General features: G+C 38.3%; 1 protein-coding gene across 1 annotated transcript; it reads right to left on the bottom strand.

Annotated features, from left to right (window-relative positions):
* Positions 1 to 410: 410 nt before the first annotated feature.
* LOC113397605 (cytoplasmic dynein 2 heavy chain 1) lies at positions 411 to 25,643 on the bottom strand. Its single transcript, XM_064218219.1, has 50 exons — positions 25,435 to 25,643; positions 25,067 to 25,312; positions 24,592 to 24,962; positions 23,604 to 23,745; positions 22,352 to 22,471; positions 21,495 to 21,695; positions 20,923 to 21,155; positions 20,086 to 20,262; positions 19,873 to 19,996; positions 19,660 to 19,767; positions 19,212 to 19,368; positions 18,708 to 18,915; positions 18,224 to 18,398; positions 17,960 to 18,112; positions 17,605 to 17,789; positions 17,180 to 17,282; positions 16,796 to 16,924; positions 16,302 to 16,441; positions 15,798 to 15,921; positions 15,601 to 15,714; positions 15,029 to 15,236; positions 14,698 to 14,783; positions 14,487 to 14,624; positions 13,641 to 13,818; positions 13,136 to 13,301; positions 12,273 to 12,471; positions 11,975 to 12,189; positions 11,802 to 11,898; positions 11,309 to 11,445; positions 10,964 to 11,173; positions 10,678 to 10,891; positions 10,478 to 10,578; positions 10,103 to 10,259; positions 9,805 to 9,950; positions 8,901 to 9,097; positions 8,710 to 8,819; positions 8,329 to 8,601; positions 7,833 to 7,985; positions 7,292 to 7,411; positions 7,019 to 7,211; positions 6,774 to 6,916; positions 6,420 to 6,560; positions 6,137 to 6,235; positions 5,815 to 5,959; positions 5,538 to 5,752; positions 5,099 to 5,222; positions 4,137 to 4,261; positions 1,610 to 1,726; positions 1,259 to 1,394; positions 411 to 577 (listed from the first exon to the last, which is right to left on the bottom strand). Exons 1-50 carry the CDS (start codon positions 25,495 to 25,497, stop codon positions 426 to 428), a joined length of 7,968 nt encoding a protein of 2,655 aa, XP_064074289.1. The 5' UTR covers positions 25,498 to 25,643; the 3' UTR covers positions 411 to 425.
* Positions 25,644 to 26,747: the final 1,104 nt, after the last annotated feature.

Raw genomic sequence — 26,747 nt, 5'->3', positions numbered from 1 at the left:
CATAATGTATTCAATTAACAACTAGCGGTATATAGCGGCGCCGTACCGCGGGCACGTATCGCAGCAGCAGCGGCGGCGCGGGCGCGTGCGGCGCTGCGTCGCCCGGCGCCGCACGCAGGCGGCCCGCGCGCCACGCGCCGCCGCCCAGGGACACGCCGCGCACGCTCACGTCGCCGCTCGTCTCCGCTACACATGGAAACACAGCATAGCGCTATAAGGGACCGAACACATTCCGCAGCTGCCGAAAGTCTCCATCCCCTTTAAGGTTTTGAGATGATTGGACCACACTACAGCGAAGGTCGATACAGTGCAGCTCTACTACTGGACTCTTCAACATCAATGCTTAAATGCGATTCAACTCGAATGCTTAAATTTTAAGACACAAAATTACGTGAAAGAGGTTTAAAATGTTATAAATTCTTGCATTAGTATAATTGTATAAGACACACACCGGCGGGGCAGTCCCACTTGGCGACGAGTGCGAGCGCCTGCAGCGAGCACGCGCGTCGCGCCGCCTCGCGCGCCCGCGCCGCGCACAGCACGCGCGCGGGGCGGAAGAACTGTCGCAAGTCGACCTCTGTTCGGACAAACGTACCAGTTTCGCTATATTTCTAGCCGTACACAAAGTACCCAGCTACCATATCACCGTCTATACAACCGTATTCAAATTTATTTGTTGTACTATTAATGAATTGTAAGAAACATAAATAGCTTTCAACAAATTAAATTAATAGGTATTGTAAATAATATGTTTACATATTAAATACTTAATAAATATGTACTTATAAATTTATAAAAAGAATACATTAAAAAATAATATAACGATTAAATTAATAAAAAATTAAATTATATTCAATAAGATTGGCTTTTGGGAAGAGAAATGAGCAGATCAAAGTGAAAAGTAAGCTGTCATCACACGAACTCATTTCGATCGGGTATCCCGGGTATCTTGGTTTTAATAGACGCATGTTGTTTTAAAACAATACGTATGTACAATTGCAAATATTAAACCGTAAACATGTTTTCCTCATTTCTTAAAAAGAAAACATCAGGTGAAAATGTTTTTTTCGGTTTTTATTTAATAAAATATGTTCAGATTAATGTTACCTAAAGTACTGTAAAGTAAAATTATTTTGTAAGATTTCGAAGTAAGTAGTTTTAAGTGTTGGACTGTTCGAAACAATTGTTTTAAGGAGACAAAATGTGTCGTACTGATAAATATTATACAGCCTTCATGGCTGTAGAAAATCGAATATACCTGTAGGCATATAGTCTTCGCTAAATTCAGGCCCGCCCACTCTCTCGACGGCCGAGCGAGCTCGGTGACAAAATTCTTTGATGTAAGCTTCCGGCGCCGTCGGTCCCGACCACAGCAGCTGCCACTCGTCCGGTACCTGCTCAATCGACGTTAAAATTCTATTTTAATAATCGACATTCATCTAATTATACTATTATTTTATACTCAATATTAGTATTATTTTTAAGCCACTCTATAAACATAACTGAGCTAATTGACGTAAGATATTTAATTGGAATAAAAGACAAATGTGTCGCAAAATGTGTTGTATGACGAGGGAGGTCGCCGCACTGCGGGTGGCGACGGGCGGACCTCGTGCAGCGGCGCGTGGCGGCGCGCGCGCGCGGCGAGCGCGGCGTGCAGCGCGCGCGCGGCGCGGCCGGCGTCGAGCAGCTCGCCCGCGCACACCGCGCCCCACCAGCCGCGAGCCTGACACGACCAGCGAACATTTCATATTTTATTTCTAAAGACTACAACGAAAACGGTTTATGTTGCACCTTGACAAAAAAAAATGTACATTTCTAGCAAACATTTGCCTAAAAATGTAATTTCGAACACGAAGCTTATTACTTACTGAAACACACTATAGATGACATTTTGAGAGAATAATTGTTACACCGTAGGATCCTAACGATAAAACTAGGTAATCATTGTTCGTGATCGATCGATTTTTAACGTCTCGATTTACCAGATAAATCTCTTCCAAACTTGTTTAGCCTTGTCTGTACTGGGCCCTGATTCTGTATGCCACCGAAAACACAAACGAGCTTGTAACGCTCACGACGCGTTTTTGGCTAAAAACGGTATTCCGAATGCCACTGCCACTGTCAAATCGAAAACCATACCTACGGTTTGGTTAATTTTTATAAATGTAAATTAATTATATTTTTATGGTTAAGGGTTAAATCTTAAATTGTAATTTAACATAAAAAATTAAATAAATATAGTGTTTTTAATGTGATTTATAAATTATTTTGATGGTTTTTAGAGTTATATTTAGTTAAAAGTGTTCGGGTTCATATTATGTTACAAAAATTTTAAGATGCTTAAAAAAATTTACTACATGTATATGCGATTAAAAGCCTCAAAAATCCCACATTCACTTTAAAAATGAAGTGTGCATCAATATGCGAGATATTATAATACTTGCTAACTGTTTTATTATCTAAATTGAGTGATTAAAAGAAGAAAAATATCAAAATATTAAGAACCTTAAGCAATTTAATATCCATACAAGAATATTAAACTTGCGTAACTAAAACTAGAAATATTTCCAACAATAATTATATGACTGCCTATCGGAGACAGTAAAGAAGGCATTGGACAAGCAATGGGCAGTGTGTTAAACTTAAACTGTTTTTATAAGAAATAATGGTGATCCAGAGAAAAAAGGAATGCCAGTAACTTTTAAATAACTATGCTAATGTGAATAAATAATTTAACATTAAACCCATAAAAACGTTATACTAGTTTTACACAAAAATATATCTGTATTTACTAAGCCACAAAAGTTCTATCATAATAAAAACTAAATAAATTGATAAGGTTTTGATCTTTTGAAATTCAATAATAAGATGAAAATAAGAGAATCAGTATAGACTTAACTCCTTTAACAAAAATGAATGTTTACAAGATATTAAGATTAAATTATGTAATATTAAAACTCTAAATGTTTTCATTTTTCAAACAATTATAATTGCCTTTTTATATGTTTAAAATGAGAATAATATTTTAAATGTATGTTATGTATAAATAATTTTAATATATAAATAGAAATACTATTTATTATTTTAAGTTACTGTATAAAAATATTCTAAATAATACAGTCAATTTAAATTAATGTAAAATCAGCCCGTGCAAATGTTATGAATTAACAGATACTGTGTAATATAGTATTTTAGTTAGACATGTTTGTTAGTAATATATTTTATAATTCTGCATTTCTAAAAAACATATTTATTTCTATCATGTACTATCTATCCTAATATTTTATGTTAAAATATTTGGTTTTAGTCAAAGAAAATTAAATAAATTTACATAGAAAATAAACTGGTGTTAAAGTTAAAAAATATAGGAAATGAATCCGATTGCACATCGTGAAATCTCTCAAAAAAGCATAGACAACATGTCTTATGGCATACATAATACAATTTTAGAAAACATAACTCGGCGTGTTACGGAAACACGTTTGTGTTTCTTAGCTGGTTATTGCGTCACTCGTTTAGGCTCGTTACGAATTGTGGCGCACAGAATCAGGACCCTGATGAGTATGAATCGCGGCATAGACGGTTTAATATGTATTCATAAATTACAGTAAAATAATTTTACAGAGATACGATAGAGCTTATAATATTGGACGCCAATAAACTGCAAATATATGATAATAATCCTACTTCCATGGTCCAAAAACACAAAAAACAATGTTTGTATAAACCTTTATGCTTATAGATTATATATTTTTAGTAAATTGAATATTATAGTAATTATAATATCCCTTTTATGCCTAAACTGGCAAAAGATTCAAGCGGACCAAATCGTCGGCCTAATCAAAATCTGATGTACATTATCAGAAGTAACCCAAAGTTTAAAAGTTGACATTTCCGTATCATAGAAAGTACGTGAACTCTTTGTTCCTGCTCCTGAACCCTCCATCGTATCTAAGTATCGCCCCAACGGATTATAAGTGACCTTATTTTTAGGGTGAATAAAGTAACTACCTGAAATTGAGCACGCACTTCAACACTATAATATATTATAATATTACATATTCCGTTGGCAATACATGACCTACATCGTGTAGGAGGACATCACCACCAGTACGAATTACAGAATGGAGTACCTTTTCAACGTGGTAATCGGCTTTAATGAGAGGACTTCCGGACATCATTTTCTTCCATAATGATAAAAGTGTCTTCACCGGTGTTATATCGCCACTCACTTTTGTATTGACGGTCGAGTTTAATTCTGTAAATCAAAATGAAATGGAGTTTTAGAATGTACGTTATTTATTTATTATCACACGAACATTTAAAACAGTTAAGTATCGTCATATGGTGTAGGCGTGGATAGTATTTTATTATTGCGTTACGGAAGTCTTTGTTAGATTTCAGATTTATAAAATGACAACAGATAATGACTCGACTCGCATAACATAATATCGACCTCGAAGAAAATATGATAACATAAAACCTTTGGTTCAATTTATTTGTATATTTTCTTTATTGAATCATTATTGATACAATATTAGTTTTAATTTTCTATAAATATGATTTGGAGTCTGTATGCGCTCGTGCCTCGGAAAGCACGTAAAGCCGTTGGTATTACGTCAACTCTTTCCGGTCGTGGCGGATTTGCCGTCCAATAGGATCAATAGAGTTCACTTGTATCTGCGCACACACACCTTTGCACTGTAATAGGTTCTATGTATCCGACCGGTCCGGTCCTTTTAGATTGGCAGTCGTAGCCGAAATCACATCATATCAAACAAAACTACCGTGTATTTTGTAAGAGTAAAAGTATTTTTATAGATATATTCATACACAGAGTTCTTGACTATTCTGTATTGTAGCTCATTATCGACTGAGTATAAAAAACAAATTGAAATATCTAATATAGTGTGCCATTACCAAATCAGGATGTCGGAATGTACACACGACACAAAATAAACAGATGAACACGTGAAACGACGATGTTCACAGATAGGTATCGTTTATATTAAAATTAAATTTGTCATATTGTATAAACAAAAGTTTGTTTCGCAATGTACTGAATTATAATTTTCTTTAAAAGCCCTTCTTTCACCTCTTAATCCTGCAATTATGTTATCAGCGGCGTTCTTTTCCCACGCCACGCGGCAATTGGCCGGCAGTTGCAGCAGTTCCGGTGAGTCGATATCGGGTAGTGCCTCCATAGCCGTTACGTAGTCCTAATGAAAGATTTTTCAGCGTTGAAATAATCTAAGAGCTGAGAGATTTTTTATTTTATATGTCAAGTTTCTACGGGTTACCGAAAATGGGACAAGCTCGAAATGGGATATACGATAATTTTTTCAACTCACTCGGTGTCTTTTTTAAATATATCAAAACTGCGAAACTTACGAAACGTTTGTATGGGGTCGCCTTTAAAAACGTCTCGCAAACAATTCTGCCATACGTAATCCAAAATAATTTCGTGAATATAGTAAACGGATGTCAGTGACACCGTTAATGTGCTGCAGGAATAGTAAGTCTCGAGCACACACCTGCAGGCGGTCGCTGCGCGGCCAGGGAGCGGGCGGCTCGCGCAGGCAGCGCCGCGCCAGAGCGTGCAGCACGCTGCGGTCGCGCGCCCGCCCCACGCGCGCCGCGTACAGCGCGCCGCACAGCTCGCGCGCCGCCTCCTCGCCGCCCGCCGCCCGCGCCGCCGCCGCGCTGGCGCTCACGTCGCCCCACTCCCAGCCGTACCACTGGCTCCAACCTGCGACAGGCAGCCGTCAGCGCCGCTCGGAGCCGGGCGCGCTCTCGGGAATAGTGGCTCACCTTGCGGGATGTAGGCGCGGCGCTCCTGCACGAGTGCGTGGAACAGTGCGAGGCCGGCGAGGTGTCGCAGCAGCGTCGCGTCCGCTCGCAGGCGCGTCCACGCACTCAGCGTGCCGCACGCGTTGCGCTTCACGCCCTCCGGTGACTGGACATGGATTTTTATATTTCAAACGAGAGGTTAACGTGTGCTTTTACTACAGAGCCTGTTTGAAATTAATTAATATTTTTCTTACATGTACATTTTTAATGCTCTTCTCCTTTTCTCTAAATCGTAAACATAAGGTTGTAGGTGATTTTAAAATAAATAATATTTAAAACTTACTTCAAGGACGACTTTGACACAGCTCGTGGATAACGTCGATGGAATGTCACGATCTTCCGCCAGTATCCATAATCGAAAATCATCACCAAAATCACTCGCCTAAAATGTTAAATTTATGAATTCATATTATATTTATTGGAAATAAACAATAAAATATGTATATTTTATAATTCCACATAGGATTTGCAGATTAATTACCGACTTATAAATACTGTAAAAATTATCGCATTTAAAGGCTTCTCATTCATACGACTAAAACTAAACTTATTTTTGTCTCACTTACTGGTCTCTCCGACAGTGACACAACGAATGATAACAGATCGCGTGTAAATGGCGAAGCACCGACTCTTATAGCGAGCCAGCTTCCACCTCGAGATGTCTCCAAAGCCGCTTCCCACACATTAATTCCTTCGTCGATGCCCACCTGAGGGCATGGAGTTTTAATATTAGGTGTCGGTTTTGTTTTCCCAAAACAGGTTCTTTGTTGTTTCATGTTATACCTCAATGTTAACGTTTAAGGCGAGAGTTTGAAAAATCAGACGCAACCCAAGTATTTACACTCCACGAATTTTAATTTATAAATTACTTTAGCAGTCGAAATTCGATGACCAATCGATCGATTCCCGAAGCACGTTACCGTAGTGAGCGTACGCGAGTGCGCGTGCGCGTGCGCGGCCAGCACGTCGTGCGCGTGCGCCGCCAGCAGCAGCGCGGGCCGCGTGGGCCGCGACCACAGCGCCGCGCGCTGCGCCGTGTGCGCGCCCGACACCGCGCCCGCGCCTGCGCCGCACACCCGTGCGTTAAAGACTCTGCCTCCAAAAGCGATTTCGATAACCCGAAACTCATAAGTATCGCTGCTGAGTGGTTAATGTGTTTCCGTACCTAACACTTGGTCGACGAAAGATACGATGGCCCGATACGTGCTCTCCGGTCGCAACGCCGCCACTGCGACGACGCACTCGAATGGTTCCAGATTCAGCTTACTCAGGGTGTGTAGATCTCCCAATTTTTGAAATTCCAGCCACATGGCGGACGTCCCGAGAGAGAGGCGATTAAACAAGTTTTCATCATGAACCTAGCAATAATTCGTATTTAGATATATTGCATAAACCTGTATCGCATGATAAGTTACAGTAATGGATATGGAAAGAATACCTTTATTTGTGCAACTCTCTTCACACAATCGTCCGTTATCCACTGGAATTGAGTTTTCATCGTTCTCGTAAGATCTTTATCTTCAATGAGATTGAAATTTCCGATAAATATTTGCCAAAGCTGTAACGATAATCAATATTTATCACCTTTAATACAGATATTGACAATTATAAAACATACAATATTAATAAGTTTATATATATTATTATATACAATAATAATAACTTTATCCATTAATAAGAATATTGCTCATAATAAGTAAATAAATAACAACCCGTGAGTATGCCTCTACTAGGCAAAAGTTTATTCCGTAAGGAGAAAATTTGAAGCTGATTCCACCACGATGACATATGCAGGTACTTTTTTCACTCCACCACTGCGTACGAATTCAAAACAACAAATTTTGCCCGAATTTAAGTTCGCTATTTTCGGTTACGGCCCACGTGTGTTTCAATAAGATGTGTTTGTCAATGACATTCGATTACAACGAACTGACTAACTTATATGATAACGAATAAACAATAATTGTAAGAAGAAATACCTTTTCCGGAATAAGATTGTCGTAGACCTGGCGCAATAGGTGCATAACGACGATATACTTGTCTTTCTTGTGCAGGCCCAACAACACACGTTCTATGATTTTCCGCGTGAAGTACTTTACAACTTCGTCATTATTTATATTTTTCGGATTATTCTAAAATCATAAGCTAATTAAGTATAATATTTTATATGCATAAAAATATATGTACTCCATTCGAGAGAGAGAGCTAGAGTTGCTATTTTACATGATTATATTAAACGTTAAAAATCAATTTGATTCTACTTAAAATTAACAAAATAAATGAACAATAGAATTCAAATTAATAAATACTTTTCATTATCGATTATTATTATAATTATATTTAAACATAAAACTCAAATGTATTCATTGGCATAGTTTGACATACTGTGTAAATAACATTATATGTTCATATTAATATAGCATATCGATTGCAATAGAGCGATAACAGACATCGTGATACAAAAGTTCTACGCACCTCCGACCTAGCGACGGCACCGACGAAGACGTCGAGTAGCGCGTCGGGCGGCAGAGCGGTCACGAGGCGCGCCGCCAGCGCCAGCGAGGCGGCTCGCGCGGCGCTGGGCGCGTACGCCTCGCACGCGGCGCGCGTGTGCGCCACGAGCGCGCGCGCCTCGTCCAGCGCCTGCGAGATGGTGGCGCTCGTGCTGCGCGTCTTCTCCAGTGCCGCCAGCAGGTTCGCGTCGTGCAGTATGTCCGCGTTGCCCGATAGGTCTTTTAGGAGGTTTTCCTGACAGACGTTTGAAAAATCATATCACTTTTCGTTTCACAGTTCCCCGACATTATACGTATTAGAGATACTATCGAATGTTTTAGTAATGCAGGTGTTTTTTCTCACCTGTAACTCGTGCTGTCGTTTCTGTAGCGTGGCCTTTGTTAGTTTAATTTCCTTCGACTTTTCTTTCATCTCTGGATTTTGTTTATAAAATGCGCCGTGTACCAGTTGATCTAGTGTTGTATATATAAGCATTACAATGTTGTTACGGTTTTGGCATACCGAGGACAAGCGATATCGTCTGCGACACGTACCTACGAGTGCGTGCAGACGCGCAGTGAAGTGTAACGGCGCGAGTGCGGCGCGGAAGTGCGTGGCCACGTCGCCGGCGAGCGCGGGCCTGCGCGTGGCGAGCAGCACGCGCGCGCGCCCCCCCGCCGCTCCCCGCATCGTACTCCACCACCACTCTTCTATGCACTCCACCTCCGTTATGACTAGAGTACGACCCAGTCTAAAAAAATGATAGAAGTAGGATTTCAATTATAGTAGTAGAAAAATGCCTAGAGTAAAAAGTAAATGATATAATTTGAGACACATCGGTTCTTTTGATAAAAACGAAGCTTCTGACTTTACTTACACAACAATGTCACTACTGCGATTCACATTATAGCAATTAAATCTTTAGTAAGCACGAAATACGTCAATTATAAAAGTGTTAAGCAAAATCAATTTACAAAGAGTTTTCAACCTTTTGCGCATTCAAAATATTTGTAAATTATAACAACAGTCGTCAATTCATTATATTAAACTGTTATGTAATGTATATGGAACTGTGTAAATGTAAATAATCTTAGCCTGTTATAATATATCAAACTGTTTTAAAATGCTTAAAAGGAATAACAACGATAACCAAATTTTTTATACGCTAGAGACATCATTCAAACTAATTAGAAGCGAATTTACAATTGTAATTGAACTTCTCTCACACGTAAAATGTCAGAAGTCTTAAATTTTAATTATAAAACAATATAATTACTATATTTAACGCTATTTGCTACATAGTTTTTTTAAATTGTGTACTATTGTTACTTTCTTGCGCATTTATTTTAATTACTGGGCAATTTTAAATGTCCTCTCATATTTGCTTTCATATTCCTTTTTGAGCAAATAAAATCTATGTACTACTTTTTCAATGGAAACTAAACGAAAAATGTCTACCTCAGTGCGAGGTGCAGCGCAGTGGCGAGACGCGGCTCGTGCTGCGGCACGAAGTCCGCGTGCGCGAGCGTGCTGCGCAGCCACACCTCCGCCTCGCCCTCCGGGTCCACTAGCAGCGGCGTCAGCGTGGACGACTGTTCCAAGTACTGGAAAAATAACAAATGTAACTCTACTTTTAATATAATTCTGCATTATGGTATATGATTTATATGTACCGTTACGTGCCAAATCGATTTTCTATAAATTAATATAAATTGAAAATTTGACGATTAACATACGACAAAATATATCCAATCACCTGTTCAACGAAAACGGCATTTTTGAACGCAGATTGATCTAAAGGTAGGCCATTTGCTTCCCACTTTAATTGCTTTTCGGGAGTTGACAAGAAATTTATCAACGAGAACGTCGTATCCTCGAAGTTTATCAATGAGCACCATTTGGAAAGGTAGTTCCTGAAATGCAATAGCTCGTTCTTAAATTTACAATAAATTAAATATAACAATAATATGTTATATTTAATAATTGTTTTTAGTGAGAACTCCTGTATATTTTTCACCGTGATGGGACCCAATTATCTGGACCGTCTATCGGTTTATAAATGGGATAAAGATATTATAAAACAAATATTAGGCCAGATATCAAATATAAATAAATTCCTTTTTGCAATTACCGAGCTTGCGGTTCGGTCAGGTCAGGTAGATACGTGAGATATCCAGCTGCTAAAAGAGACCGTTGATTCAATTCCAATATTTCAATCGTAATATTTTGCAGCTGCAACAAATTCATTAATTTTATAAATGGATAAGTAACTCGAAATAAGTAGTTTCTACTGCAGGTTAAAGCTATGCATTGATATCTGGCTTCCCTCACATCATTCTCCCACGAGTCGTACTCGTGCGCGAGCCGGTCGAGCAGGTCGCTGGCGGCGCTGATGGTCTGCACGGCGGTGCTCAGTCGCAGCTCGATGGCGGCCGCCTCGCGCGTGTGTCGCCCCAGCTGCTCCTTGAGAGCCGCCACGCGCTCGTCCACGGTCGCCAGCCCGCTCGACAGCGCCGCCAGCTCGTCCTCCGCTCGTTTGAGGTTTCTATTCGGAGATCGCATATCGCGTTAGGGGATTGGAACTACAACCGAGGAGTCTCCGAGAAGTCGCGGGTACCCGTGCAGCTGCCGCTGTCGGTCTTGCAGCGGGCGCACGCGGGCGAGCGCGCGCGCGTAGTCGAGGTTGGCGCGCACCCAGGCGGCGAGCGGCGCGCACGCGGCGCTGGCGCGGCGCGCCGCCGCCTGCTCGAACGACGCGCCGCGCCGCTGCAGCAGGCGCTCCACCGACTGCGCCGCCTCGGGGCTGATCTGGCGCGCGTCCAGGCATCTGTGAGCGTTGACGGCCGCTCTTAGCTTATTATGGACCCTTACACTCTATGGATTATAAGTTTACTTCATAGTACAAATAGGTATTCGTTGTCGGAGCCGAGGAAATCGCGTGATTATATATATGAGAAGTTACCGTATATCCTCTTTGACGCCACGCTTGGAGAGAAAATTCTTCATGGAGTGCCAGGACGTGTCAGCGATTCCCATGAGCCGCAGCACGCCCTCTAGCACGTCGCGCACCACGTCGGGAGGAGCACGGAGGGAACGCACCTAGCATTTATGTATTTACTTGTATGCTCTCTTTTTTAGTGTATATATTTTATAATTATTTAGTGAAAGTCATGAAACATTCAAATCGTAAATACTTGTGTTTTATATCGTACATTATACTGAGCGAATTAATTACATTACCTTTATTTATTACGCAATAATTTACATTATTTACTATATTATTACTTCGAACAAATATTCAAACAGATACAATGTAAGCTCGCGAACGATTTATCTAGGCGCCAAGAGTGCCACAGAGATCATATTCGTTCCGAGTTCCATGGTATGAGATCCTTCTACAAATATTCCATTATTGGTGTCGCCTATGCCGAAGTGCAACATAATGAAACACTGACTTCACTCAGAGACTCGGCCTTTATGTCGCCGACCGCCGCCCGGGCCGCTGCTATGACTGGCTCCACTGAAGCTAATTCCTCCTCAATTTCTTTTTTTCTGAGAAAAAAACATCATTTCTTTAATCATTCTTTTCTTTAAAAACCTATTTGAAAGTTAGTCATAAGTATATTACTGAATTTGTAGTTTTTCATTTTCCAATTCAATATTCTTCTTCAGCTGATACATTTCCTCCTTCTTATCAGTGGTAGCCCGTACCGTGGCCCCTATCTGGTCCAGAGCTTGATTTGCTTTTGCCTGTTTCTCTGATAAAGCCACCTCTTGTTCCGCCGCCTCTTCCTGTAACGTCGCTACCTCACTACGAGCCCGACGAAGTGCTTCAACTCCGGCCTGTTTATTTAAATATTTTTATATGATTATATCGATAAAAGCGCGTAAACATTGCTAACTGGTCTCACATTAAACTCACTTACACATAAGGTATCGCGCCGTTGTAGTAACGCTTGTTTTTTGATATTGAAAATTTTGTAGTACGTCTTTATAAAATGCATATACCGAGAAGGCGTACGCACTCGCTCTGCGTCTAAGCTCTTGTATATATCAACGAACCCTTGTACTGGAATGCTTTTCATATCATCTTGAGACATTTCTAGAGCATTCTCTTTCGATAACCTAAAACAATATACGTTAAAGTCTATTTCTCATATTTTATTTAGCGCTAATTAAGTCATTTAGTTACAGACAGTGGTAAATTTAATAACTATAAAACACAGACACAATTTATGATCTATAAATATAACTGGAATTGATAAATAATATGAATACTAGCTGCTCAACGCGGTTTCATCTGTGTTATTGTTATGTAGTGTCAGCGAGTAACCCTAGCCTCCAACACGGAGTTATGTCATAAAATGTCATCATCAATTATACAACATTATTATTACATAAAATTGTTGTAACCGAAATCACCATAATCACCGAATCAACATATTTAAGACTGGCAAAAAGACGTTGATTCCTTTTTTGAAAAAAATATAATGTGTCATAAGAAATAATCAGATTATTGCGAGGGATTGAGAAATATATTTGTTGGAGAATGATTATCAAGCCTAAATTTATTTTGTCATCCTGATCTACTGAATATCTAATGAATGGGATATGTAACGCAAAAATAATAAACTATTTAGCTTTATAATATGAGTGAAGATAACACCAAAAATAACAAACAAACAAACATGAAATAATATTCTAATATATGTGCATAAGGTGCTAATACACTACCTCTCAACACGCAACGTGGTGCAGTGATCACACAGTGTGCAACAACGGAATGTACCTCTGTATCAGAAGTGCCGGCATGTCTTTCAAGGTTTCGTCCGACCAATGTGAGAGCCAGCATAAAAAGTTATTGTTGTATAGCAGCGGATAGGAATCTAGCAATCCGGTCAAGTTATCCTGGTCTTTGTCCAAGCAAATCATTATACCTAAGTTATTTTTCATGTCTGAAATAATGTATTAAACACTAAAATAAAATAGAAAATTAATAAAGTTTCTGTATTAACGATGTTGAAGAGAAGCTAACACACGATATGAAATTATTGATCGTTAAATATTTAAGAGATGCCATATTTATATGACCTCATAATACATATATACTTATGAATATCACATAACATCTCAACAGAGTTCAATAATCGACTACAAAGCGTTCATTTGGAGCATCACTTGAATTCACATTCATATTATAAAATACGTTAAAAATCACTGAAATAAATATAAATGTACCTACTCAAACTCGTATTCGAAACATGTTTGCAATAATTGGCATGTTTTTAACTTACTTATAAACGTTTGCTCCGTCTGCTGCGCTGGTCCGGAGGATGGAATGATGATCATAGGTAATGCGTGTATGGAGGTGGCGCTCAAGAAGGCCTCGACACACGCCAGTAAGTCGTCCGTAACTACCGGCTCGCACAACACTATTAACGTACGGGTACCTTCACTTGCCGACGTCAACGCCTAATGAGATATTATTTATAAATTATTGAATGTCGTTGTATGTTAATAACTGAAAATCGATTTCGTTATTTCTGTTAAGATACTACATTAAATCAATTTATACATTTCATTTCTCATTAGTGTCCATATTTCTACCGTGACCACGTGCGGCAACACCGTATGAGGTTTTACTATTTGTCATGGCTATTATTATCCCGTGCAGTCGTATTTTGTAAGTGTTTTTTAATAATTTAATCGTTCGGGGGTGAATTAATAAAAAAACAGCCTATGTTGTCGTAAACGCGCAGATAAACAGTCAAACCGAAAAACAGGCAAAAATAAAAAAAAATGTTATGGGACCTTTTGCGTTAATATTAATAGTAATCGTTTTTTTTAATACCTTCTATATACAGATATCGATCAGTTACAGTTTGACTATATGTATAGATATACCTTTTCCAAATGAGAATATATTGACTATTGTTTATTTTGACGTTTTCTATCTATGCAACGTCACCGTTTGTCACCGTCCCATATGGATTCTCTAAGAAACCGATTTCCAAACGGCTATTTTGATGCGATGATCTCACGGTGAGACACTGCTACGGCAAGAGCGAGCTTTGAAATAAGAATGTTTCGTGGAGAGTCAAGGCCACCGAGAGAGTGCGTAAGTATCGAGAGAGGCCAACGTTTTTGAAGCCGGCGTGGAAGAGCGCGGCGCGGTCGAGCAGCGCCACGCGCGCGCCCGCGACGGCGCCGAGCAGCCGCGCCGCCGCGCGCCGCCCCGCGCCCGCGCCGCCCGCGCAGCTCGCGCCGCCGCCGTTCAGCTGCAACGCATGGCCGTAGCTCAGTGTTGCTCGCTACTTATGCTCTACTGATTTATAGAAAAAGAGATCTCACAGCGAGTGCGATGACCGGAATCAAAACCGACAATTCAGCGCAGACTTCTATACCAGATTCACCGAAGCAGTTTTCGTCATCGGTCACTGAAAATTATATTATTTTAAAATAATATACGCTTTTACAATACATTTGGCGCGGAATATCGATCGATAATATTACCTTTATCGGAGTTTCAAACTAACCGAAACTCCCTTTGCCATTTGAGTTGCGTAACGTATATTTAATATAGTCATAGAAAACTCGCAAAGGTAATACTTTTAAAATAGTTATATAAAGTTAAATCATGGCACAGGTATTTTTAAATTACATTTAATAAAGTAAAACTTACAACACTGGTTGATTAATTTCTGAGTGTTTTCGTACCACTCCTTGTAATCCACGGGTATCAAATAAACACCATCATTGCGGAGTTTGGGTATGAAATATATATTATAGTCAGTTTTTAAATAATTTTGAGCTATTGTGATATATTCAGATTTTTCTTCATTCGTGACCAATCTATTTTTGAATATTATATTCGCCATTGCATTCAAGGCCTAGAATAGAAAAAAAACATAATTAGACATGAAAATTAACATGCGTACAAAGGTTAGACGATTTCGAAAGAATTTTTTTAACAGATAATTTCAGCGTTATTCTCACGGTTGGCAGCCTGTGTGTAACAGTGTCGGGTGGAGATTAAATTACTAACTACTCAGTCATTGGTGTAAATAAATAGTATCAAGACACCCATTTATATATTTACTCATTCCTTAAAAAATCAAAAGCTCGGTTATTTCATTGAAAGCTAAGATATATCACTTTGGAAAAGATTAGACTACAGGAAGTGAAGCAGAATCATTTCTAAGGAAATCATTTTGCTAACTAATTTGAAGATTTTTTACTATAAAATTTTACTACCGTGACAACTTGCTGTAAATCGTTAGGAGAAAACCATTTTATGTTTTCACACCATTGTTTGAGGTGAGACGGGTTCCATTTGTAATGAGATTTCAAGTGGAAAGTTTTTGTTACCTGAAATTTAATGAAGTTTGCTTTTGTAAATATTTTATTTTTTATTTCAAATGAACATGTAACTTTACAAGAGTCATTCTCACCTCTTTGTACAATGATATCATATTACGAGACAAATTAAAAATATCGTTTTCCGTTATGTTCTTGGGGACACTCTCGGACAAATAACTTCTCGATAGTTCGAGTAACTCCTCATCGTCGGCCTCACTAAAAATAAACGGAAACATTTTTATTAGAAAGCGACATACTTGCCTACTTATTATCACAAAAACACTATTATAATTATTATTTCTTTTCTGTTAAGGTCAGCTATGGCTACGTTTCATTATTTTTGTGCATTACCACTCCTAATTTTAGTCCCTCAAGGGGTGAATTAAAAAAAGTAGACACAGGCTACTCCTTTCTCGGGACTCAAACTGTCTCCACACCAAACTTCATCTAAATCGGTTCAGCGGATTAATCGTGAAGAGATATATATATATATATAAAATTTGTTCAAATTATTTAAACAGTTCTTTTGAATCATGATCAGACTAATAATAGTCGTCGTGTTGTATTAATAAACAATCCTAGAGAGCGTCACTCACGGCAGGTGCACGTGCGCGAGCGCGGCGGCGAGGCGCGCGCGCGGCGGCCGCTCGGCCGTGCACAGCGCGCGCACGCGGCCCGTCGGCTGCCACTGCGGCGCGCCCTCCTCGCGCCACCAGAACCCGTGCTGCTGTATCACCTGACACCGAGCGAACCCCGCGACATTATTATAGAGCGACGACACATATTTTTCAGATATAGCTTGACTTGTCTTTGCGGTGAACAATTAATTTAAGAAAATATATCCCTCAGATAACCTCTTTAACAATTATCAACGCTCCTCAATACATAATGTAATATTTAAAAAGAATGCTACCACTGATACGTTTAATCTAAAATGACTAGCCACCCGTTCCAATCTCACACAGACAAAATAACTGTTATAACCCATATGCCTTAAAATAATAACCACATTGACACTATTCGTTGGTAAGTTTTGTTTATTTGTTGATTTGATCGTGACCAAGGTTTTTAACATATGACAGTGGCTTACCTGCAGCAGGAAGGAGTGCACCGGCGAGGATCCCCAGGCGTCGCAGCGCGCGCGGTGCAGCGCCCGCACCAGCAGCACGGGCCCCGCGCCCCGCCCCGCGCCCCGCCCTGCGCTGCCAACGGCGTTCTTCTGTTACACACATAGTATTTATGTTAAAATCACTTAATTATAAGGTAACGTGCCTTATACATAAGCTGATGCGTACTTCTTTTTCCCTACTAGTAGTAGTACAGATATATCGATCTCGCAGTTTCATAAGACGAAGATATTTATTAGAATAATAATTTTAAACAAATATTTTATTTCATTAATATTTAAATGTATACTTCATCTATTGTATTTAATCCTCAATTTCGCAAACTAAAATTCATATACTCATTTTACCCGCTTTAGCTCTGCAATGATGTCCGCCGGTTCTAGGTTTGGAGTGCAGTTTATTGTTATTATCGTAGAGTTGGATTCCCTTAAAATATATTCGGCTAAAAGACTGAAAAGAAACATTTTTTTTTCATTTTACTATGATTAAATAAGTGTTTTCATCGACTTAACACCTTTACTATGATTTTACAAAAACCATTTAAAACTTTTTTTAATTTTACTAGGATAGTTTTTTTCAATTAAAAATATAATAAACAATAGACGTCAATATTAACCTAAAAATAAAGCGTAACATCTGTTTGTTTTACTTGTCTTTGAAAATATTATTGATTATTTTTCTTTTACTATTAATTCTTAAGCGGGACCTACAAATATCAAATAAAATCCATTGTACTACAACTTCTTCTGCTAGTCTCTATAGATATTCTCACGTCTTGGCGCTCGCCTCCGGCCCGATGACAACGACGTGCGCGGCGGCGTGCGCGGCGGCGCGCAGGGCGGGTTCGCACGCACGCACGCGCGCGCTGCGCAGCACGCCCTCCGCCCACTCCGCGCCACCCCCCGCATCACCCACCACGTCACCCGCCGCGCCGCCTTCCGCGAGCGGCATCTCCAGCTACATGAATGTTGTTTAAAATAAGAATTAGTATATTATATGAGCAAAGAGATCTTGAGAATTAATAAAAAAATATATTAAAACATTAGTAGTAACAGAAGTGACTAATATTTAATTTTGCTTTTGTTATCATGTGAATATTTCAAGGATTTTTTGGCATTTAAACAAACCTCCTCATAGAAACTATCGATTGCGCTTTGTTTTATGATTCCCATAGTACTGAGTTGTACGGCTGACCAAACCATATCCTCTGCACTTTGCGGATTATTTTTGAACGTAATTTCTTGTGCTATATATTCGAAGTTCGATAATATTTGTCTCACCTAAAACAATTTCTTGAATATTAGTTATCTATTTAATTAAATTTTAATAATAATAATGTCATTAAAATATGTTGTTATCATAAGAAGAACAAATGAATCTAATTAATTTACCAAAGACATGTGGCAATCTTTCGTTGTGACGTCAGCTTGATGTACAGTCAGCCACTTTAGGCACTTGTTTAAGGTTAGATGCAAAAATGGAATAGCTGATTTTGCAGTATCATTATCAAATTCCTTGCTTTGTACCCATCTATCTAAAATTTCTTGCGAACAATGGTTTTCGGCACTGTAAAACAACAAAAATAACAATAATAATAAAATAAAATATTAATAAGTATTGACAGTCCTTATTAGGACATTTTTTAAATAATAAATGAATATTAATACTATTTTGAGCGATGCATTGGTGAGTTTTTTTTTTGCTTCTACTAGAATATATACTCAGAAGGGTCATGCGTGTCTCAAACGACATTCCTGCAAGCGATACTGTTTAATAGCATATTTTGAATCACTACGACTAAGGGCAATAATTCAAAAGAAGGTTCTGTATTCACATTATAAAACGACGCACGTAATAGCATAACAAATATTATACCTAAACAATATTATTCCCATTCTCGAAATCGTCGCAGGCGAGGCGTACTCCAAGCTGTGCGTCTCGAAGATGAAGTTAACGTTTTGTCCAAACTGAACTCTCCAGCCCGACGGCAGTGTTAGGAGGCGGTTGTCATCGAGTACGGAGTTGAGAGCTTCAATCCATTCCGGATCTATGTCGCCGTCACACACAACCCACGACCATACGTCTGAATGAACATTAACCGAATTCAAACGATAAGCAGATTCTTTGCAACCTCCATACGTCTTACTGTACGCAATTATTTTAGAATACAAACATTGTATTTTATCTTTGTTCAATGTGGTTATCTATGTAACTTTATACTTATGGGAACTTATTAAGGTGCTAAGTATATAAAATAGTAAATTACTGTCTTTGTCAATAAGTATTTTTATAGATTAATGTAGTCAGTTTTGGCAACCACTTATAAGTTTAAGAATTCAAAGCAATGTCAGTATCACAGCAAGACGATATCTCGAGTACCTTCCGGTTGGTTTGCCACTTCGAGCGCGACGGTGGAAATGACGCCGTCGGTCCACTGGCGCGTGTCGAGCTCGATGTGTCCGAGCAGCCAGCTGCGGGACATCGCTTTCGGGCATATTACGTATTCCACTATGTTTTTACCTTGCTGCGTCAGCGCCTGAAACATCGATATAATGAAATTATTTAAAAAAAAAAGTGTGCGTCTCGGTACTCCCGACAAAAGTGGAGGAGCCCACCTACCGCTGCCGTATGCGTAAGAGAAAGGGAAGCCAGACAGATTGGCGGCGTAACGCGTTACGTAACGAAGCGGTTTTTTTATAAGATATCACTGCAAAAATGAAACGTGAGTCTTAATAAGAATTATATAATGAAGAAGTAGTTGCAAAAATAAAAATGCAGACCACGGTTTTTAAAAATGACAGTCTTAAAGACAAACTTAAACACTTACACTTTTTAATATTTGCCGAATAGTGCTTTTACCGGATCCTGGAGGCCCCACAATCGCTACACCCATTCGTTGTTGTAACTGTTCATAGAGCTCCATGCATTTTCGAATCTACAAATATTTAAAATGATCATATTACATTGATATATGTAGTCCTCAGTTAGTGTACTAACGAATCTAAATGATCATAAGTGACTATTTAATATTGCCTCGTACCTGAAACTTGTTATTCACCAGACCGAGCCGACCGACCGTATTCTCGAGCGCTATATAGAGAGGATCTGTGGCCGATTCCTTTTCCGGGACATCAGCGAAAACCATGGCCAAAATATTTTCAAAACTGAAAAGTCAATCATTTTGTGCATTAAAAACAATAACACAATTACTCAAATAAGATGAATCATCAAACGAGGCCGAGAGAGCGCTGACCAGTCCGCGTCGTGGCGCGTGAGTTTGGACAGGTTGTTGAGGCGCAGCACGTCGCGCAGCGCCGCGCGCGCGCCGCCCGCCCTGCCGGCGCCGCGCAGCCCCGCGCCGCAGCTGCCCACCGCCGCCTTCAGCGCGCGCAGGCCCCAGTCGTAGTGCCGCTGCGCGCTCAGCAGCGTGCTGGGGATTCAATTTAAAAGAATATTCGTAAGAAAATATTGTCACACTTTATTAAAATAACTAACTTGAATTACGCCTAGTGATATAGATCATTTTGGGATATTAGACTCATTGATGGACATACTTATGTCGGAAAAATATCAAACGCTTATAATCTGACGTTTGCTTCCGCTAGTTAATAATGTTAAAGTATGTAATTTTCGAATATAAAGTGTAAGGGTTAAAATACCTTTTTAAATTATTATTCATTTAAAATGCGTATTTGATCTTATGACACATATATATATAATTAGGTATTTTTGTGAAACCCATGTATAAACTCATCAGATCTGAAGCCGGTGGTAGGTTTCTAAAAACCACCAAACTATTTACTTTATACTTTTAAATTGAATAAAGAAGGAAAATAGAAAATAAGAAATAGGTACAATGAAATATTTAACTTTGTTCATTTTTATCATATTATAGCAACGTACTGCTTTATGTAGAACTTAACACGTTCATGAACTTTAGGATAATATTTCGTGGCTTATAGCCGGTATGAAACATATTGCAGGTTGCATTTAATTTTGATTAATAAATGGTAGGCTTGGATTGATTTACATAAAACTATAGGTTTCCTCATATCGATTTCAAGGCACCTGAAAGAATTCGGGCTCTCACCTAGCTAGCGTGAAGACTGCGTCTAAGTCGTCGGCGAGGCGCTCCGGCTGCAGGTGCGGCTGCGCGGCATACGCGGCCAGCAAGCGCGCCGCCAGCTCGGCGCGCGGCGGCGGCCGCAGGGCCAGCGGGCGCAGCGCGTGTTGCAGCGCGGGGGGCAGCGAGCGTCGCCCGCCATAGCCACGGGTCACCGGGTTCATAGTCGCCGCCACGCCACACCATTCCGACACGATCACCTGAGGGATGTCATGGTTTTCATTTATATTAACACATTAACACATCCTGTGTATAATTCGGGTACATACACTGGTACCGGTATTATACACTAGCGGTCCGCCTCAGCTTCGCTTGGGTGAAATTTATTAATAAAGAAAATTTTATAATATAAATATAATTCATACCCTATATCACTCATAATAATACTGATAGAAAGCAGTAAAAATAACATTATAATTGTATTATTAATTCCAAAGATTATCCTCTACATTGTCATAAACAAACTTGACCTCTAAAATGTTATAGTGTAGATGTATTGTTTAATGTATAATTCTCGCCTGTTTTCTGCAGATGGGTACCTGTTTGCCGTTGAGAAGCGCCGTGCGGTCGCCGGCGCCGGTCGGGTCGACGCGGCGCGTGGCGGCCAGCAGCGAGGCAAACTGGTGCGACACGGCGGCGAGCGTGGCGGCCGACAGGCGGTTGAACTCATCGAAGCACCCCCACGCGCCGCACAGCGCGACCCCGGTCAGCAGCCGGCCCATGCATTCGGCATCCATTGCCTTTAACAGAAAAAGGCACATATTATATTAAATCAAAATACTCTTTATTGTACACCAGTAATCACATCATTTAGTCATAGTCATAGTCATGTTTAAGAAAGATGCACAAGAGGCGGCCTTATCGCTAAACAGCAATCTCTTCCAGGCAACCTTAAGGTAGAGGAAAGAAACAGATATAGAAAGAGGTATATTATAGTATGTTAATACTCAAGACTAGTGATCCTCCTTTTCCCATACCTCTCCAACGCAGATACAAATGTGACAGATTTAGATCCGATACGTGAATTTCGTTCGCGATCATTTTCTTTAGCGCTGATCACGAAATTAAATATAAAAACAAATTAAAATAAAAAATTCAGTGATACTTGCTTGAATATGAACCCCCAATCACAGGTTCAAATTCTACCCAGTGGTTAGGTTAGACATTTTTAACACATTAATAACCGTAATAATAAGGCCTGGTTCTAATCAATTCAATAGTAGACCGTTAGATGGACAACCTGTTGGAGGGGCTATGACTACCCTTTGGCATGACACTGTATGATATTAAGCATTCTTCATCGTCAATGCGTCACTAAACAATAGAGATGAGATAATTTTATATCCACTAAATACATTAGTTTACTCTTATACAACTTAATTTGGTATAAACTTACTTCGTCACAGTTAAAGACTAAAACCACTCGGCCAAATAAACATCCTAATGCTTTAACCGATTCCGTTTTGCCTGTTCCAGCGGGCCCGATAGGATTTCCCACTAACCCCAGATGTAAGGACTGTAAAGAAACAGATACAAAATTTATTAGGCAAAAAATATTTAAGGATGTATGCAAATATCTACCTGTGTAGCTTACCAGAAATTTGGAATATTATAGATTTGATTAAGCTGCATCGATTGAAAAAAAAAGAAAAAGGCACTTAGCCGATGATTTGAAAGAAATATTTGAGAGTAAAAACCTCATTTAACTCCGTGTTATTCGTACCGGAAGTTCGATAGTACGAAATCGAACTAAAATCATAAAGACGTATACGCGTCGTAGTCAATGCCCGGCCAACAAAGTATTTTCAGAAATTTCATACATTTTTTACATACATACATACATTTAAGTTTTTTCATGAAAAAAAGACCGCTGTGCCCGATGTTGTTATTGAGATATTAGTAGTTAATTTTTTACGTTTCAATATCGTTCTGTGAATCGCTGTTCAACTCAGTACGTCCACTATATTGGACTCGTAAATGCGGCAACGCAGCACTTGACAATATATATAGGTATATAAAGACGTAATATGCGTAATCGTTGATGATAGATGCAGTCACATTTTGATTGAAGAATTACTCGGTACAGAAATAAAAATATTTGATTAGCTCAACTTGTATTCGGCCATAAATATCGAATTGCGTATTAATTTCATTAAAAATCGTAAATTATTAAACAAATTGATATATTTTTTCATTAAAACTTATAAAATACAAATATCAATTATTTGACATTTAAATTTAGACATGAACCTTTAAAAATAAATAGATGTACTGCTGATTTGACCTTACATGCTATATTGCTATATGCTAGTACTTAGCAATTATATGTGTATATTTCATAAAAGATAAAGTAAACTAAATTAACAGCCTATTAATGACCCTCAGAGACATGCAGTTTATGTCACGATGTTTTCTTTCACCGCCGAGCAAGAGATGACTTATACACAAAATAAGCACATGGAAATTCATTGGTTTGAACCCGCAGTAATCGGTGAAGATTCTAGCCCCTCGGCCATCTCGGCTCTCTTAACATATCACCGTTAATACTCATAGCTAACGATATACTTAATCATAGATAATAACGGAAAACTAAACGTATAATAGGGGAGATTAACTGTATTTTTGTCATTTCAACTAATAACACTCACCTGAGTCAAAATAAGAAAGCTTTCATCGGTCGTTTCCGTTCTCACGAATTGTCCAGTATTTACGCCGAGATATTCATACGAGTATGAAATCTGAGCTAAGCCCATTTTAGCTACGACTTCCGTTTTATTTTGTAGGTAGAATCTGAAAGCACTAATCATCAGTATATTTATAACAACTTAATTCATTATACAATAACGATTATTTTTTTAAATTGTATATTATTATTAAAGAAGCGAATAATATACATATAATGAAGTAATATGATATATATAGAAGTTAGTTTAAGAGAAGGAGAGGGGGGAGCAACTAACATAGATAAAGTTTTTAAAATTATTGTTTCTGTCTGTAAATTTTATGCCGAAGTATTATGTTTGTAATTTTGGCTGTTATCACCTTTCATGATTTGAGATGTTGAATTGAGGCATTTGTAATCTTAGTAAGTAAATTAATGTACGAAACCACGTGTAAATGGAGTACTTAGCAAATAATGATATTTAATTATAGTCATACTTATTTTGCGACCTCATATATATAAGCTTATTTTTGTTGCATTTTCTGTTTGGGGCAATAAATTATTATTATTACATAAGAATAGTAAATCAACATAATTAATAAACATTATTCAAAAAGCCTATATGATTAAATCGTAAATAAATTTTTTTTTTTTTTATATTTACTAGAGAGATATGAATATTTCATAGACAATTGTTTTTAGGTTATTTATATGTATAAACAAGTATAAATTAATGATGGACATATCTTAGAGACATGAAACAATAGAAATGTTTTAATGCACTTAATATGAAATAACTTAAAACAGTAAAAATATAGTAATAAATGTATAAAAATTGATTTTATCTTTTATGAAAAGTTATCGAATCGATCGATTGCTCCGAAATGATGACTGCGCAAAACTAAAATCTACGCTAGAGATACATACGCTAGAGCTATATACACGCGTTATATATAGTTTAAAGACGATATCACCTGAGTTGTTTCTGCCAAATCCAATCACTAGTTGTCACAACATTATTTTTAATTAAACTTTGCACAATCGACACATAATATGCACACTGCAATATCAAAGCTTGTTTTTTATATTTCTCACACTCATCTTCGGTTTCGGCTGCTGCGTAATACAAGTTTTCTTTTTCAATAATATCTTTTAACTTGTGTAGTTCTTTGGACGTAATAGCTCTCTCTGCTTGTTCAGTGAATCTAATATTTTGCGCTAAGCATAATATTTGCGTCGGAAGCGAAAATGGATCTTGATCTTGCAAAGAATTTGCCACTAAGCATTTTAATGCCATGTTCTTTAGCGATGAACGTATTTCTTGTTCTAAATTTTTCAGCCAAACCTGCATTTTTTTAATGGTTTTGTTAACTTAAATTTGGTGTATAATTAACATAATTGAGAAATACACATCGAAGTAAATAATATTACGCATTTATTATTATATACCTCAACAGAGCAGTCGATATCAACGGGATGGTCTAATTGAAACGTTTCTCCAAAATGGCTACAGAGAGACGTGACCGACAGGCCTCCTGGGCCGAGATGCACGCCAGTGATGCCAGGAAACAACTTTTTCAAATGAGACTGCATCACTGTTTCGCTACCCTCAGCTCCCGCTCGTGCTTGTCCCAGTAGCTCCAGAAGATCATCGTCACTCAAAAAATACAATCTTGGAAAAGTTGAACGTTTATCCTGCATAATAAATGAAGACTTAATTAGGTACATTGCAACAAATCAAAATCAGTTATGTTTTCAAATGAAGCCGAATGCGTAAGTGTTTAAGCGGAAATTCATAACAGTTATTTGACACTTACATCAATGTAATCATTTAATGCTGACTGACAGGAGTTTAATTGCTCGGATATAGTATCAAGCATCGCTTGAAGTCTTGTAGACTGTAATAGTGATGAAAGGCGGGGATCTGATTCGATAATCCGTGCCACTTGCCTAAAACCTTGGTCCACTTTTCGAAACTTTACACCCAGGTCCCCATCAGCATTACTTAGTATGGGTTCTAAATATAACCATCTGAAATTAACGAGGATTTTATTTTATTATTTTCCTACATATATATAATATTGACAGTTCATTTTAAATATTTTATTATTTCATATCTTAATATTAATATATGAATAATGATTCATAAAACTGATAAACTGAATTATGAATCCACTTTAAAAAAGACTCAACTCGCCGACTAAAACCAACGGGGTTAGAAACAGTAGGAATAAGAATGAGCTTAGCAGATTACAAAAAACATTTGAGAAAACATGGTCCTAAGGGAGAATTTTATCAGTCGGCACACGGCTAGCAATTGAGTTGGTATTGTTACGTTTCGGTCTATTGACTTGATTACAAACAAGTGAAAAATATTAATAATATTATATAAGTTTATGGTGTGTGAATGATTGACGATGTTGTTTATACTACAGCTTAATATATACATATATAAATGAGAAACTTATTATGTCTGTCTATCTTCCACTCTTTCACGGCCAAACCACTGGACAAAATTTTATGAAATTTGTTACGAAGCAAGCCTGATCTCCTAGGACTCTGTCCTTTCTTATCAATGGCTAACACCTGACGAACAATCCCTAAAACATACTACAACTACAAACAAGCTACACATCGCGTCCCTATATATTGTAAAAATATGGGATTTTTTTTAAATACTATTATCGTTGATGCCGTAAAGTATCGACTCCTATCGACCACTTACCCTGTAATGATGTAACGAACTCTTAGTGCCTACGTTATATATAATCTTTATATAATCTTTATATAAGCCATATATAAGCCAGTTGTTATTCTAACTGTAAAACAGTGAGAGCTTGTATTACTAGCTGCTACTCGTCTTCTCGTTTACAGTAAAAAAAGAGTTATGCTATTATTTATTGTTTATTAAGAGTAATAAACTCTTAATAAACAATAAATAAAAGCATATTTTTTAAAAATATAATTATATAAAATCAAAATATACTTCATTCAAGTAGGCTTTTACAAGCACTCGATATAACCAGAGACGAATTTGATACCTTTGCTCTCCTAAGCTAGAAAGAGGTTCCGCTATCTATCTCTGCAATTTTTTGCGAGGCGTTGAGGAAAAATCATTTTTGAGTTATTG

This window comes from Vanessa tameamea, chromosome 3 (assembly GCF_037043105.1).
Source record: "Vanessa tameamea isolate UH-Manoa-2023 chromosome 3, ilVanTame1 primary haplotype, whole genome shotgun sequence".
NCBI classification, from domain to species: domain Eukaryota; kingdom Metazoa; phylum Arthropoda; class Insecta; order Lepidoptera; family Nymphalidae; genus Vanessa; species Vanessa tameamea.
The sequence above is the reverse complement of the archived record's forward strand: the minus strand, read 5'-3'. Positions and strand labels throughout refer to the sequence as shown.